General features: G+C 41.1%; 1 protein-coding gene across 1 annotated transcript in view; it reads right to left on the reverse strand.

Annotated features, from left to right (window-relative positions):
* Window positions 1-230: 230 nt before the first annotated feature.
* DDX43 (DEAD-box helicase 43) overlaps window positions 231-14,807 on the reverse strand; it is a 32,500-nt gene continuing 17,923 nt past the window's right edge. The window contains exons 11-17 of the mRNA XM_075554897.1: window positions 9,844-9,931; window positions 7,439-7,566; window positions 7,111-7,220; window positions 3,549-3,687; window positions 2,941-3,028; window positions 1,933-2,085; window positions 231-535 (exon numbers count right to left, since the gene is read on the reverse strand). Of these exons, the coding sequence (XP_075411012.1) occupies window positions 1,969-2,085; window positions 2,941-3,028; window positions 3,549-3,687; window positions 7,111-7,220; window positions 7,439-7,566; window positions 9,844-9,931 (670 nt within the window). The 3' untranslated portion in view covers window positions 231-535; window positions 1,933-1,968. The remainder of the gene's footprint in view (window positions 536-1,932; window positions 2,086-2,940; window positions 3,029-3,548; window positions 3,688-7,110; window positions 7,221-7,438; window positions 7,567-9,843; window positions 9,932-14,807) is intronic.

Here is a 14,807-nt window from a genome sequence, read left to right on the forward strand (position 1 = left end):
GGAGGTAGGGCGGCAGGAGATAGGGAGGGTGGGGTTAAGTAAATGTTATAAAATTGTTGTAATAACTGAACAACTCTTTTTGATATGATTGAATGATCAAATTGTGATATGTGGATCAAGTGCCAATAAAACTTTTATAAAAGAAAAAAATTAAAGGGTGATACAGAAACACAAGAAGACTTGTTTATCACAGAAACGAGTATTTATTTGGTAACAGTAACTATCTCACTTCCACAACAACATCTGAACAAGAACAATACAGTATTACAGGAGACAATTTTACTTTTTGGGTTTTCTCCTTAAAAAGGTTGAAATGAAAAAAACACTTTGTAATACAATACTCCTTTAACATCCACTAAAAAATGTTTCACTCAAGTTTAAACATTTTTTATTTTATTAAAGAAAGTATAAAATACTGAATTCTACATTTTAAACACTATTATTTTAAGAATCAGTCAAATCTCTTCATACTGCCAGCATGTTCCCAATATGTCCATGACTTAAATAACAAATTATCTTATAAAAACCTTGAATCCTGGGAAATAAGTGGGAAAAAAAGTATATTTCAGTTTCTGTCATTCTTGGATTTTTAAGTAAAACTTTCAAAGGGTAAATACTAGATATAGACACAACTGCTGTTAGATTTTTAAAATTAAGGTGCATAATTTACACATATTCATATGTATACAAAGCACATAGCAGATCAGGAACTTTTCTATTAATATTTTCTCTTATCTCGAGAGGCATTGTGATTAATTTTGTCAAATCTCACAACTTAACAATTCTCTTCAGCTGACTAGTCTTATTTATGTATTCAAGTACTATTTTCTAATTCTAGTCAAATCTTTTTCCTTTTCAACTTAATATAGCATGTTAGTCAAATACTAGTATGATGTGTGTAATTTTATTGAGCTATAAACCTATCTTACAATTCATAGCTCAGTGATCAAGTATGACTCTTGAAATGACTTCCTCAGTCTTGTCCATACTGGGTCACGAGGTCGGGATTTACATCTATAAATAACATGTTAGTGTACTATTGTTATGAGTGGAATAGTTGCTAGATCCATTGGATTTCAGCTATTCTTGGATGCTTTTCAAATCAGTCTCTGCCTGCGCAAGGCTCAGTCCTGGCCAGGGTAGAATTGAGCCTTCCTGGGAGATCCTGGTTCACTACTGTGATAAACTTGGTTGTTGGTCCCAACTTGTTCCACATTCCTGCTCAAACACTGAAACGTTGGAGAACTGAACGCCTTTTTCTCTTAAGAAATAATAGAAAAACAAATAATTGGGTCTGACACCCTCCCCCCCCCCCCCCAATTATACTTATGAAGTCATTTTCCCAGGACTTTAAGTCATAGTGGAGTCTTTGAGCTTTCTACCATGTCTCTGCCTCGGATGTGCTATTGTCACTAAGTTGTCACTGATTTATCCAAACTATCAGTGACTTTGCTGTCTGGTCATCGGGTGGTTTGTTTCCTGGGAAGGAGTTCACACCTTTCGTTAAATTAGCTCCTTTACTTACTGTTGCCACCTGCCGGACATTTAGGTGGTTGCCTTTTGCTACTACAAAAATTGCTCTCACAAATCTGTATGTGCAAGATTCCTAGCAGAGCAATTCCCGATAAAGGATTAGATGTACGTGCCATAGATTACCTAACTGTTTTCTAAATAGGTCATGCCAGTTATACCTCTCCCAACTCTATTCTTGGTGCAATTTGAATTTACTCTCAACTCTAAATTTATACTAAACTAAGTCACTCTTAAACCTAAATAAGATAGTTTAAGAGGAACATTTGTTGAGAAACAATTCCCAGATTGAGGAATGAAACATATCAACAAAACTGCGAGAGAAAATAAATACATAAATAAATAGATAGAGAAATAGAGCCGAGAGGAAGCAGAGTCTCTGGCTAGTTATTTAAGTTTTACCTCTAGCGGTCTGGTGCCACCTTTCAGGGGACCATATTAATAATAAAACTTCTGGGGCTTTCCTGGAGGTCTTCCTAATTTTTTTTCCATTTCCTTTTTCTGCTTATTTGCCTTATATCGCTCAGCCATCGATACAAGATCCTCTGGAACATTCTGAAATCATTAAATGTGTTGACAAAGATTCTGAGTCTCTTCTTTTACCATCATGACACAATATGTCCACATGCCTCCAAATTACTTCAGCCAGAGAAAGCTGCACAGCCACCAGCGGACGTTTTACGTCCGTCAGAGAGAGTGACACTTGTCTCCTTGCGTACTCACTCTTGAACCCACCTTAAGGTTATAAAATCATGGGGGCAGGAAGGGAGACTCGATCCCAATGATCCACACATAACACCACCGCCACACGCCCCCCCCCACCTTGGGACAAACAAAAGAAGCAGTGTAAGATATGAAAATAAAAATTATACTTTATCTAAAGGGTTCAAGAGGGCGGGAGGGGGAGGGAAAAAAGAGCTGATACCGAGGGCTTAAATATTTAGAAAATGAATGAAGGCAACATATACAAATATGCTTGATACAATTGATGTATGGATTATTATTAAGCACTGTAAGACCCCCGATAAAATGATCTTAAAAATAAATCAGACCGGTCAGTATGTTAGTCTCTTGCTGGGCAGCTGCTGCCCAGTGCCCTGTACGCGCAGACTCTCCCTACTTGGGCCTGCCGACATTCCTTCTGCTGTGTTCTCCCCACCTTGCGGGGCTCTCCTACCTCCACTTCACCTAGTCCTCCCCCAGCAAGGTATTTACTGAGATGAGATGGCCTAGTGAGAGGCTCCGACAGCCCCTCACCCTTGCCAGGCTAGGGCCCTCACAGCAGTGCCTTTCCCGAGAGGCAGTATGCCCCGTGAGTGCAGGGAGCTTCTCCGCCATGACGGCCCAGTCACTGGCAGAAACAAGCAAAAGTGAGAAGAGGTAGACATCTAATGAGTGCTACAGTCTCACCTGATTTGCTCGTTCCAGAATATTAATCAATTCAGTGGCAACCCTCCAGTCATTTCTGGTGATGAGAGTAATTGACACACCGGTTCTCCTTGAAGCGGGAGGAAAGAAAACAACGCATGTCATCTTGCCTTATGATTTGGTTAGCAACACATCAGCAGCAGCAAAAAGTTCGACTCACTCACACAAATCCAAATGCTTATTACGTATTAAGAATGAAGGCCACATAAACTCAGTTGGAAAGCAAATGATGTGGAACTGTATAAACCAGCAGGAGGGAAAAGGAGAGTCCTCTCTCGGATGTGTGCTGACTCAGGGAATCTGTCCACAGCGTTCAGGACAACAGGCGGGACAGCTCAATATGCTGACACTATGGGACTGAAGTAGCGAGCAGACGCAGAATCTCCTTGAGGAAGCTAATCATGGAGGAATCTGGCTGAATCAAGCAGAGCAGCTGGACAGGTATCGAGCAGCTCACAGAGGCTCTGGAGAGCAGCAGACAACTCCCAGAACAAGAGAACCACCCGGGTTTCCCCGGCCAGGCCAGTGTGTAAGGGAAGTAACGGGAAGGATTGGAAGTCCACTTCTCAAGGCAGACTGTGTTTACTCACCCCGCTCTTCCAGTGCGCCCTACTCTGTGGACATATTCTTCAATGTTCCGAGGAAAATCGTAATTATAGACATGGGTGACGTCATGGACATCAAGACCCCGAGATGCTAAGTCAGTAGCAATCAGTATTCTCACTTTACCTAAAGAGTAAAGCCAAGTGCATATAGATACATTCTAGTGTAAACCAAACTAAGACAGCTATGAAAAGCAGATTTACCCTTATTTAATCAGATGAAATATTAGTGCCTAGATTAGCATGCTTACTGAGATACCAGGTATCGGAAAGGAATCCTTGGTCTCTTTCCCCCAAACTACTGGTCAGTTATAACACAACAGATATTGTAATTCAGCAAATGGCCCCTGAACCTCAAAAATATCAAGAACTCACATATAACTTAAGGCTAACAAGCTACCATGTAAAAGACTAGAATAGTCCGGACCCGACAAGGTTTTGGAGCCGTGGAAGGGGACCAGTTACTCAAAATGAAGACACACCGTGGGGAACGCGCGGCAGTTGGGGAAGAGCAGGAGCCCGAGCTGTCTGGGACAGTCACATTTCATCTGGGGAGCTGCGGTTACTTGGATGCTCGCTATTGTGAGAAAGTAAGAGTCAAGTGATCCAAACGAATCCCCTAAATACATTAGGGAAATACTAAAAATTCCGGCAGACATAGATAAAATTCACATTTTGGGGCATGCACACCACACAAAAAAAGGAAACAAAAACATGATTTGTAACTAAGAGGAAAATTATCAGAAATGATACAAACCAAAAATCTGAACTCAATGTCATCCGATAGCCGGCCTCATGGCAGCCCTGCAGGACACAGTAGAGCTGTCCCGTGCAGCTGCTGAGACGGCCTGCCGTTCTTTAAACATCTGTACTGCGCATCAGTTAACAGACAATCCAATAGTTGAGTCGCAGTAAGAAGGGCTGTGCCGTCATTGCCACGATCGCCTTCCCAACCTTTTCTTCCTTCTTGTACTCGTTGACGGTGACTCCCCAATGCCCCCTCGTGCCCTCTGAGACTGCAGCAGTTTAATTGGCATATAATCCACATATCATACAACCCAACTGCTCAATCACATCAACAAGAGCTGTACAACCATCACCACCATCAGTTTTAGAACGCTTTCTTCATTCTTGTGCTCACTGTGATTGGGTCCGCATTTCCCCCCAACCTCCCTGCCACACCCCAGGGAACCACGAATCCAGTGACTCAGACTGCAACTCTACCACGGACACAGCCTCATCCCCCCACCGAGCTCACGGCTAGCAGCCTGCGTGCGGCCCACAGCGCCACAAAGGCAGATGCCATGGCTATAGCCCACATGTCCACAGACGGAGAGGAAGCATGACCGACAAGACACAGTCAAACTTCTGGAAACTACAACAAACAATGTTTAGGATGAAAAACACACTGGGGGAGATGACCAGATTATGCAGAAGAAAAAGATCATTATTTGTATTTGAAGCAGACCAGTAAAAAACTACAAAGTGAAAGAAAAAGGGCTGAAAATAATCAAGAGAACCCCCGTGAGCGGTCAGACAATGACAAGCAGCCCAGTAAAGATGCAACGAGCAGAGTTCCTCACAGAGAGCGAAACAGGAGAAAGACCGGGAGAACAAGAACCAACACTTTTCCAAAGATGTACAAATTACAGGACTTCAGTAAACTCTATGCAGAAAAAACCATGTGGGTATATAATCAAAATGTTTAAAATCAATAACAAATATTAAAGTAGACTGTGATAAGTTAAAGATCTATACCACAGACATCAAAACCACCATTAAGGAAAAAAGCAAAGTATCACTAGTAAGATAATAAGAGGAAAATGGAATCATAAAAACACTCAATCCAAAGAAGTACAAAAAGAAAAAAGTCCTATGAGAAAGATGGGATAAAAAAACAAAGAGTATACAGAAGGGTCGCGGGGAGGAGATGAACAAGTCAGCGTGCATGCAGTGGAGCAATGACGAAACATAAAACTTCCCTCTAGTTCCTAAATGTTCTTACAAATCTGGCTAGACTAGAGGATGGACACTGGTAAAGATAGGAACTGGAAGCACAGGGAATCCAGGACGGATGATCCCTTCAGGACCAGTGCTGAGAGTGGTGGTACCGGGAGGGTGGAAGAGGGTGGAGTAGAAGGGGGAATGGATTACAGGGCTGTACACATAACTCCTCCCTGGGGGGCGGAGAAAAGAAGACTGGGTGAAGGGAGACGTTGGACAGTGTGAGATAGGACAGAATAATAATTCATAAATTATCAAGGGCTCATGAGGGAGGGGGAGTAGGGAGGGAGGGGAAAAATGAGGAGCTGATACCAAGGGCTCAAGTAGAAAGCAAACGTTTTGAGAATGATGATGGCAACAGATGTACAAATGTGCTTGACATGATGGATGGATGTATGGATTGTGTTAAGTTGTACAAGCCCCCAATATAATGATTAAATAAAAAAATGACAGCAAATGTATAAATGTGCTTGACAATGAATGGATGTATGGATTGTGATGAGTTGTACGAGCCCCCAATACAATGATTTATTATAAATAAATAAAGCATAGATAAATGTAGAAATAAAAGCAAAAGCAATGGACAATGAGAAACTGTAGAACCGGGGCTGCCAGTAGGCGGTGGGGAGAATGAGGGATAGATGAAAACACCGGGACTGTCACCCACAGCCTTCTGCAAACTGGGGGCTCAGAATTTAAGCTCTCACACGAGATCTAGATGCTAAGGTTAATAAACACATACAAAACCCCGTCATGATGAATCCTTATGACATTAATTCCTTATGACGCGAAAACAACCTAATTCTCAAGGGCACGTTATGAAACCAGCAATTCAATTCACAAGCACATTCGGGTTATAAAATCAAAACTGATTTCTTATAAAAAGGAAAATATACATGTACATTCTCTAATTTATAACACCACCTGGAAATATATTTTAAAATAAATGCTGTGCTTTAGATAGGCCTTGTTATAGCATTAAAATATTAATAATGCCTAAATAAACAAATAAAACACCAGGACACTTTTAGGGTGATTGTAGTGATAGTTTCATAGATGCATGGACGTGTCAAACCCAAACTGTGTATTTTAAATACGTACAGTTGTGTATCTGTCAGCTTTACCTTAATAAAAACATAAAAAAGCTACAGTCAGCATCTACTGATGTGCTTTGATCGAAACACCGAGGTGAGGGGTGGCCCTGGGCACTGCTGCAGTGAAGGCAATCCCAGGAGGGACTGAGCAGCAGATTGCCTTCTCAGCTTCCTTGCTCACCACACAGGTTGCGAAATCCTCTCATCTCCCAGGGGAGACATCACAAAGGGATATAGGGATCTGCTTCTCAGGCCAGTCAAGAGATGTCTCCTCCATTGAAAAGACCTTGGTCCTCCTGCGAACACTTGTCTTTGTTGAGCGTGGCTCGTCTGAGTCTGATAAACAGAGCTCTAACTTTGGGGATCGGCAAGGCTGAGGAAGGATCTTAGAAATGGACAGGGTCCATTGGACAGATGGCAAGCTGCAATGAGCGGTGACAGCACAAACGTACCTGTTTTAAAGTTCTCCAGCGCTTTCTCTCGATCGCTCTGTTCCCTGTTGCCATGAAGAGACTCGACTGACAGGCGGTGGAGAATCAGGTCACTTGATAAGTGATCAGCACTGAAGCAAAAGAAAGCCAGGGACCCTCAGCGCTGTCCGAGTGCCATCGCTGATTCACTAGCTTTACTTCTAGGGCAAGAGCTGAATTCCAAATGCTACAACACACACAGCCGCCACCGTCTGTACCTCGACAGTTATAACCAGGATATAGACATGAATCACCCTAAACAAACTTAACTCGATTAATGATTGTAACAGAATCAAAGGGAAATACCTACACTGCCTTTCTGCTGACAAACACAATGACTTTGTCCTTGGGAGACATGCTCTCTAGGAAAATCTGAATATGACTGCGTTTTTCTTCCTCTGTGGTAACAATTACATTTTGCTTCACAGTATTTACAGCCTAAGAGATCAGAAAATTAGGATACATTACCATTGAGGCAGGAATCGCATATATCGGCCCCAGCCTCAGATACATCTTATTTCTGTCACTGGAGAAGGTTTTAATAAACTTAACAGGTAAAAATGCAGAGGTCCTGAAAGAAACTGGCTACTACAGAAAAAGATAATAACCATAGGATGAAGTCAGGCTTATCAAAACCATAATCTTGAGTTTGGGATATTGTACTTCCAATGAAAGAAGACAATCAGTTTATGATACAGTCTCAATACAATTATTATTTTAGCAATTTAATTACATAGCATTGGTACAGTTCTTTAAATCAGAAAGAAATAAAATATTGTCTCTTTAGATAAAATAGTATTTATAACTCAAAGCTCATCTGTAGGCAACTGGACATCCCCTTACAGAAGGGTCTCGGGAGGAGATGAGCCAGTCAGGGTGCGATGTAGCAACAATGAAACAAACAACTTTCCTCTGTTTCCTAAATGCTTCCTCTCCCCGCCGTCCCCACTATCATGATCTGAATTCTACCTTGCAAGTCTGGCTAGACCAGAGGATGTACACTCGTACAGATAGGAACTGGAAACACAGGGAATCCAAGGTGGATACTGGGAGGGTGAAGGGAGGGTGGGTTGGAAAGGGGGAACCGATTACAAGGATCTACATGTGACCTCCTCCCTGGGGGACGGACAACAGAAAAGTGGGTGAAGGGAGACATCCCACAGGGCAAGATATGACAAAATAATAATTTATAAATTATCAAGGGTTCATGATGGAAGGGGTAGTGGGGAGGGAGGGGAAAAATGAGGAGCTGATGCCAGGGGCTTAAGTGCAGAGCAAATGTTTTGAGAATGATGAGGGCAATGAATGTACAAATGTGCTTTATACAATTGATGTATGTATGGATTGTGGTAAGAGTTGTATGAGACCCTAATAAAATGATTTTTAAAAAACCCTAAAAATAGTATTTATATACTAGTGTAAGAGGAAAGGATTATACTTGGAAGGAAGAATTAGAGGATGAATTTTATTTGGCAACCTCTGATGAAATCTTGAAACTCCCAGTGAAAAACTTAAGTCAAGGATTTAATTTATCTTGGATCCACACTCAATCCCCAAGGCAGCAGTATTCAGGAAATCAAATTACACTGGAGAAACCCCTTTTTAATTTGAGGATCAAAGTGTGCCTGACTCAAATAATATTTTCACTGCCTCGTATACATGTGAACGTTGGGCGATAAATAGGGAACACCACAGAATTGGTGCTTATGAATTTGTGACTTGAAAGATGTACAACCAGAAATCTCCTTAGAAATGCGGATGGCCAGACTTCATCCCATATCCGTTAGACATGTATGAGGAGAGGCCACCCCTGGAGAAGGACATCATCCCGGGTGCAGTGTCCACACTCACTGCTACTGAGTCATTATGTATTCTGGTAAAGCAGAAAACAGGAAGACCCGCAGGGGACTAGACCGACACAGTGGCTGCAGCAAGAGGCTTAAACAAACGACTGTTCTGAGGCTGGCACAGACCGGGCACAGGGTCTCCTTCTGTTGTACAGAGAGCTGCTATGAGTGGAAGCAACTCAACAGCAGCTGACCACAACAGCCATCAAGATATCACAGAGCTCGGCAATGATCCCCATTAGGTCAAAGGCCCTCGGGACTTAACATATACAGGGTAGACTGGAATCATCCGAACTCACAAGGAAACATCATCACCCATGCAGAACTTTTGTAAAAAGAAAAAAAAAATTAAAACCCAGGATTTAATCAAGTTTCTATATCTAATTACCATTTACAGGGAATTTGGAATAAAAAGCACATTCAAAAGTCCTATGGGCATCAGCAAAATCCAGAACACGGATAACTGTATAGACAACCACAGATTCTACCACCAGTCAGCAGACGCGCGCACACACAGTGGGAGATCTGCAGATTAGAGATTAAGAGACATAACAAGCAAACATGCATATACACAGAATTCCTTTAGACTCTGATTCAAACAGAACTTTAAAAAACAGCTACTGGATAAGAAAAATGTGAACACTGATTGGATATTGGATGTTACTAAAGAATTACTAAGTGTTTTAAGGTGAGTTAATAGTACTGTGGTCATACAAAGCAGCTACAGAGAGATAGGATGACGTGTTTCCAGATAGAATTACATGCACTCGGATTTGTTCTAAACTTGTGAGTGGCCACAGCACACACGTCCAAACTGGTGGTGTTTAAAATGTCGTTACGGAGTGTTTTGAAAACCAAACAAACTTACAACTAGATCCAAGGTGCCAACATATACAATCATGGGGTCTCTCAAATAAGACTCTGCAAGTCGGCGGACACCAGGCGGCCAGGTTGCACTGTAAAGAAAGCAAGATGCACACACATTAAAAATGTATTGCTCAAAAAAAAAAAAGTATTGCACACGGACCATTACTAAAAGTTTCCTTCTGTGTTCTACAAACCAATTATGCATGAAAGACAAGTCGTATTACTTCGTATCTTTTCAATAAGGTACATGTTACAATTTAAATTTCACCAAGAATTGTCAAGTACAATGAAGCTACTGGATGAAATGTTTTAAATAAGTAAATAGAGGTTGAATAAACAATTGATGAAGGAATTGTATACTATATGGAGAGATCTTAGAAGGAATTCTGGTGTTAGATTTGTTTTCTCTCTGACTCATAACTTCCCAAGCTTTATAATGTAAAAAACAAAAGCAAAAAACAACCTAGTTTTCACACAACAGACAAAATCACATGTATGTCAATTGAATAGCCTTCAAATGTGATTTTTAAAATGTGCAAATTCATAGACAGAAATATGTGTTTCTTCAAGCTTATATAGCATAATAAAGTTGATAAAATGCCTTTGTAATCTAACTTCACTTTTCTTGAAATACTACTCAGAATTCCACGTGTGGGAACTTGGTATATTTCTACAACTGCATAGCTGGCAGTTGGAAACCACCAGCGGCTCTGTGGAAGACAAAGCTTTCCACTCCCATACAGAGTTTGGGAAACTCACAGGGGCAGTTCTACCTGTCCTGTACGGTCGCTGTGAGTTAGAATTGACTCCGGGGCAGGTAGTTTGTTTATCACCATTGTTTTGTTTATCACTATTGTTTCTAATGCTGACAAACACAAAGGTGTAAGTTCAGGAGAAAGTTAGTCTTTCAGGATCCCTCAGCATCCAAACAACAATCATTACTTCCTCAGTTTTATCTTGGGCAAAAACGTATGCAGTACTCAAATGTGTCCATGTAAAGGTGATCCTCACTGATTTCAATGTTAGACTCCTCCATGACGCACAATCTCCCCGTAAGGCGTCCTTCTAAGAATTCTATCTTCCCTTCCCCAAGGGGATGAACAGCAATAATGTGGATGACAGCGGTGTAAGATATGAAAATAATAATAATTTATAATCTATCAGGGGTCCATGAAGGTGGGAGGAGAAAAAAGAGCTGATACCAAGGACTCAAACAGAAGGAAAATATTTTGGAAATGATGAAGGCAACATATGCCCAAATGCACTTGACACAATTGATGTATGGATCATTATAAGAGCTGTGATAGCCCTCAATAAAATAATTTATTAATAATAATACAAAAGAAAAGCTTTATCTGTAATTTGGGGAGTGCATTATTCAAGAATAGAGCAATTATTGTTATGCTATCACACTCCGATACTGAACCAAGTGATGACATGTTCTTGTTCACCCGAGGGTCTCAAGTACTTTCAACCAACACTGGGAACCTCAGACAGCAACCAAGAAGAATAGATTTCTATTCCACTGATAATTCTTAAAATTAGTTTATTTTGAACAATTTCATAGTCATACAATTCACATGCTACGCATTTCAGTACTCCAATCACATGCATACAGTGGTGCAGACATTACCACCATCAACCACCAGACATTTTCTTCTTTGTCTCGTCCGCTCCCCAATTCCTGCCAGCCTCCCTTGGCACAGCCCTTTGAAGCTATTGATCTAGTTGTTGTCTCTAGAGCAGTGGTTCTCAACCTTCCTAATGCTGCGGCCCTTTCATACAGCTCCTCATGCTGTGGTGTCCCCCAACCATCAAATTATTTTTGTTGCTACTTCATAACTGTAATTTTGCTACTGTTATGAATTGGGTGACCCCTCTCAAAGGGTCATTCAACCCAAAGGGGTCACAACCCATGGTTGAGAACTGCTGTTCTACAGGTTTACCTACATTTGCATATTTTCACATGCAGAAAATCATACAAAATCAAGACAGAATACAAACGACCCAACAACGGCACAATGAGACAAAGTAAATCCTCAATTGATAACAAAGCAGAAAATATTAAAAACTGGAGCAATTACATATTTGGTCAAGAGGGAGATCGTGGCAGTTACATAATCTCCGGTCAACTTAAGCGAAGGGGTGGAGTCTAGTCTGTCAATCAGGTCATAGCCAATGAAGTCTCTGTGTAAGCATGGCCTTCTCCTGAAGATTCTGGGAACTTCTGTCTTCCTCCCTGGGGCAGGACACACACTCTCTGCTTGAAATTCCTATTGACAAGCTACATGGAGCCATACTGATGAAGCCAGAGCCGTGGAGCTGGAGGAGCCACGTGGAGACCCACGCCAGGGCTGAGACACATCCACTGCCACTGGATCCACCACTGGCCTGTGATCTTTCTGTATTCAGCATCACTGCATGTGCTGAGTCTAAAAAGGAATTTATGGACTAGTACCAGACGTATGGGCTAATATCGGACTTATGGGCTTGATCTGGACTGGGCAGGATATTTTCTCAATATACAATTGCTCTTTGATATAAAGCTCTCTTACACGCGAGTCTCATTGGATTTGATTCTCTAGTCAACCCAGACTACGACAGAGATCAAAGAGAAGGTGTCGCATTTGGACCTAAACATAACTGAGTAATCCACCCTGCAATGTATTCTGTCTGATGACAAGGGCTTCTCCATAGCCAGAACTAAAGGTTTAACCGGATAGGGGACACTGTAAATGAGTTTTGGGCGTTCACTGTCATCCGTAGCCTTCTGCAAACCCGGTGTTCAGAATGTAAGCTCTAATTACATTCCCTCACCTGGGTTTGGTTGTTATTATTTACAATTATTGGCTCACACATACTGGTGTGCTTCTTCTGTGTAGAAATAACCAATGCCTCACTTAGATGACTGCTTGTTTTAAGTCAAGCCTTTAAGACCCCAGTCCCTATTCTTTCTGATAGCCGGTACCATCTGCTTTCTTTACCACACTTTGCTATATAGCACCCATATCTTCAATGACCATTTCATGAGGGTAGGTATGTAATAAAATCTAATTGTTCTTAGGTTGCCAGCTATGATTAAGTGTGAGCTCAAAATCTGGTTATGGTTTTATATACGATGAGGTATCCAAAATACTGGAATGTTTTTTCAATGCTATGTATTTATAATTTTTTTGATAAAACAACCTTATCACCTTCAAAGTACTCTCCATTACACTTAATATGTTTGTCAAATCTGAAATTTCATTTTTGGAAACATTTTTCAAACTCATCTGTTTGAATGGCTGACTGCACCTCCCTCATTTTTTTTCTTCACCTCTTCTATGTCGCCAAATCACTGTCCTTTCATGTCTCTCTTCATTCACAGAAACAAAAAGAAGTCATACAGAGCGAGATTAGGTGAGTCAGGTGTGTGAGGCAAGAGAGGCCTGCTGTTTTTGCCAAAAACTGGCACACTGAGAGGGCTGCGTGACCAGGTACATAGATGTGGTGGCACAACCAGAGCCCAGTTGCCACAGATCAGGCCTTTTTTTGGCTCACACCTTTACGCAATCTTTTTAGAACCTCTAAATAGAAAGCTTGATTAGCAGTCTCATCTGGTGGGATGAACTCTAGATGCACTATCCCCCTCACACCAAAGAACCAAATGAGCATTATCTTGATCTTGGATTTCACTTGACGAGCTTTTCCTGGGGAAGGTGACAATGGCATCTTCCACTGGCTTGGTTGATGTTTGCTTTCAGGGTTGTAGAATAGCACCATGTCCTGTCACCAGTAATGACCTTGGAAAAAAAAGTCTGGGTTGCTTTGGAGCTGTTCTTTCAAAGCATGACATGTTACTATTCTCTGTTCTTTTTTGCTGGTCAGTCAAGGCACAAACTTTGCAGCAAATCCTTCTCATTTCCAAATCTTCCCTTAAAATTTGATGAACCAAGCTCCAAGACAGTCCAGATAATATCCCCATCTCTTCAATGATCCGCTGAGGTCTTTGAACACAAGCACATGAATTTTGTCGACATTTTCATCCATTCATCAACACTTCTTCATTTTTTAAATGACAAAAGCACTCGTAACCTTGAGTTTTTCCCATAGTGCTGTTCTTGCAAGCTGTGTTCAACATCGTTTAACAGTTTCTGCAGCATTTTTCCTGAGCAGGAAACAAAATCTCACAGCTGCATGCTGTTCTCTTAAATCGGCCATCACAAAAAAACGAGGTTCGAGCAAAACTGCTTTAACGAAAAAATTCACTGTGACCAGAGAGAACCTTCCCAGGTGATGCCACTGGGTGCACTAACTCAGAGTGAGTTGCTCAATGTTTGTTTAGCCGTGTGGAACTTTCTTCTTTTTGGGGGGAGGGGTGTACCCCCTTCATATGTCCCTGGTTCACTTTGAAAAAACATTATACTTTATTGAAGGACATTATAAATTATCCCCACGGTGCTTAGGGTAGTTCTATTGATGTTAACATCAATTTAGCCAATGGTAGAGAATTTTAAACACTTGAGAAAAAGAAAAATATTCATGGATATGACGATGTTTTAGATCAAAATACATGAATTGTTGATTTGTAGAGATTAACAACTTGGGTGACTGGACAAGGTTTACACTTTAACGAAGGTAAATAGGGCCAAACTTTCATTAGTGCTCTAAAAATAGTACATAAATGGTCGTCTTGATTTGTCATTTATTGGGAATCCCAAGGCAGGAATTTTTAACCAAAGCCCAGTGACTTCCACATCAATATGCTTGGGATGGTGGTCATCTTCTTCTAACAATAGGACATTTAAGCTTTATTTATATGTGAGTGTTTCAGGATTTTAATCTGCTGCCAGTGTGTTTAAGATAAAATCTAAGAAAAAAATTAAGTCTAATTCAGTGTTGGAGTTCAAAATCAGATCCTCTGGTCTGGTCTATGAGAGATGTGTACCTCAAAAGGACAGAGTCTGAAGTCCTGGTTGTCTATAA

Source organism: Tenrec ecaudatus, chromosome 7 (assembly GCF_050624435.1).
Source record: "Tenrec ecaudatus isolate mTenEca1 chromosome 7, mTenEca1.hap1, whole genome shotgun sequence".
NCBI classification, from domain to species: Eukaryota; Metazoa; Chordata; class Mammalia; order Afrosoricida; family Tenrecidae; genus Tenrec; species Tenrec ecaudatus.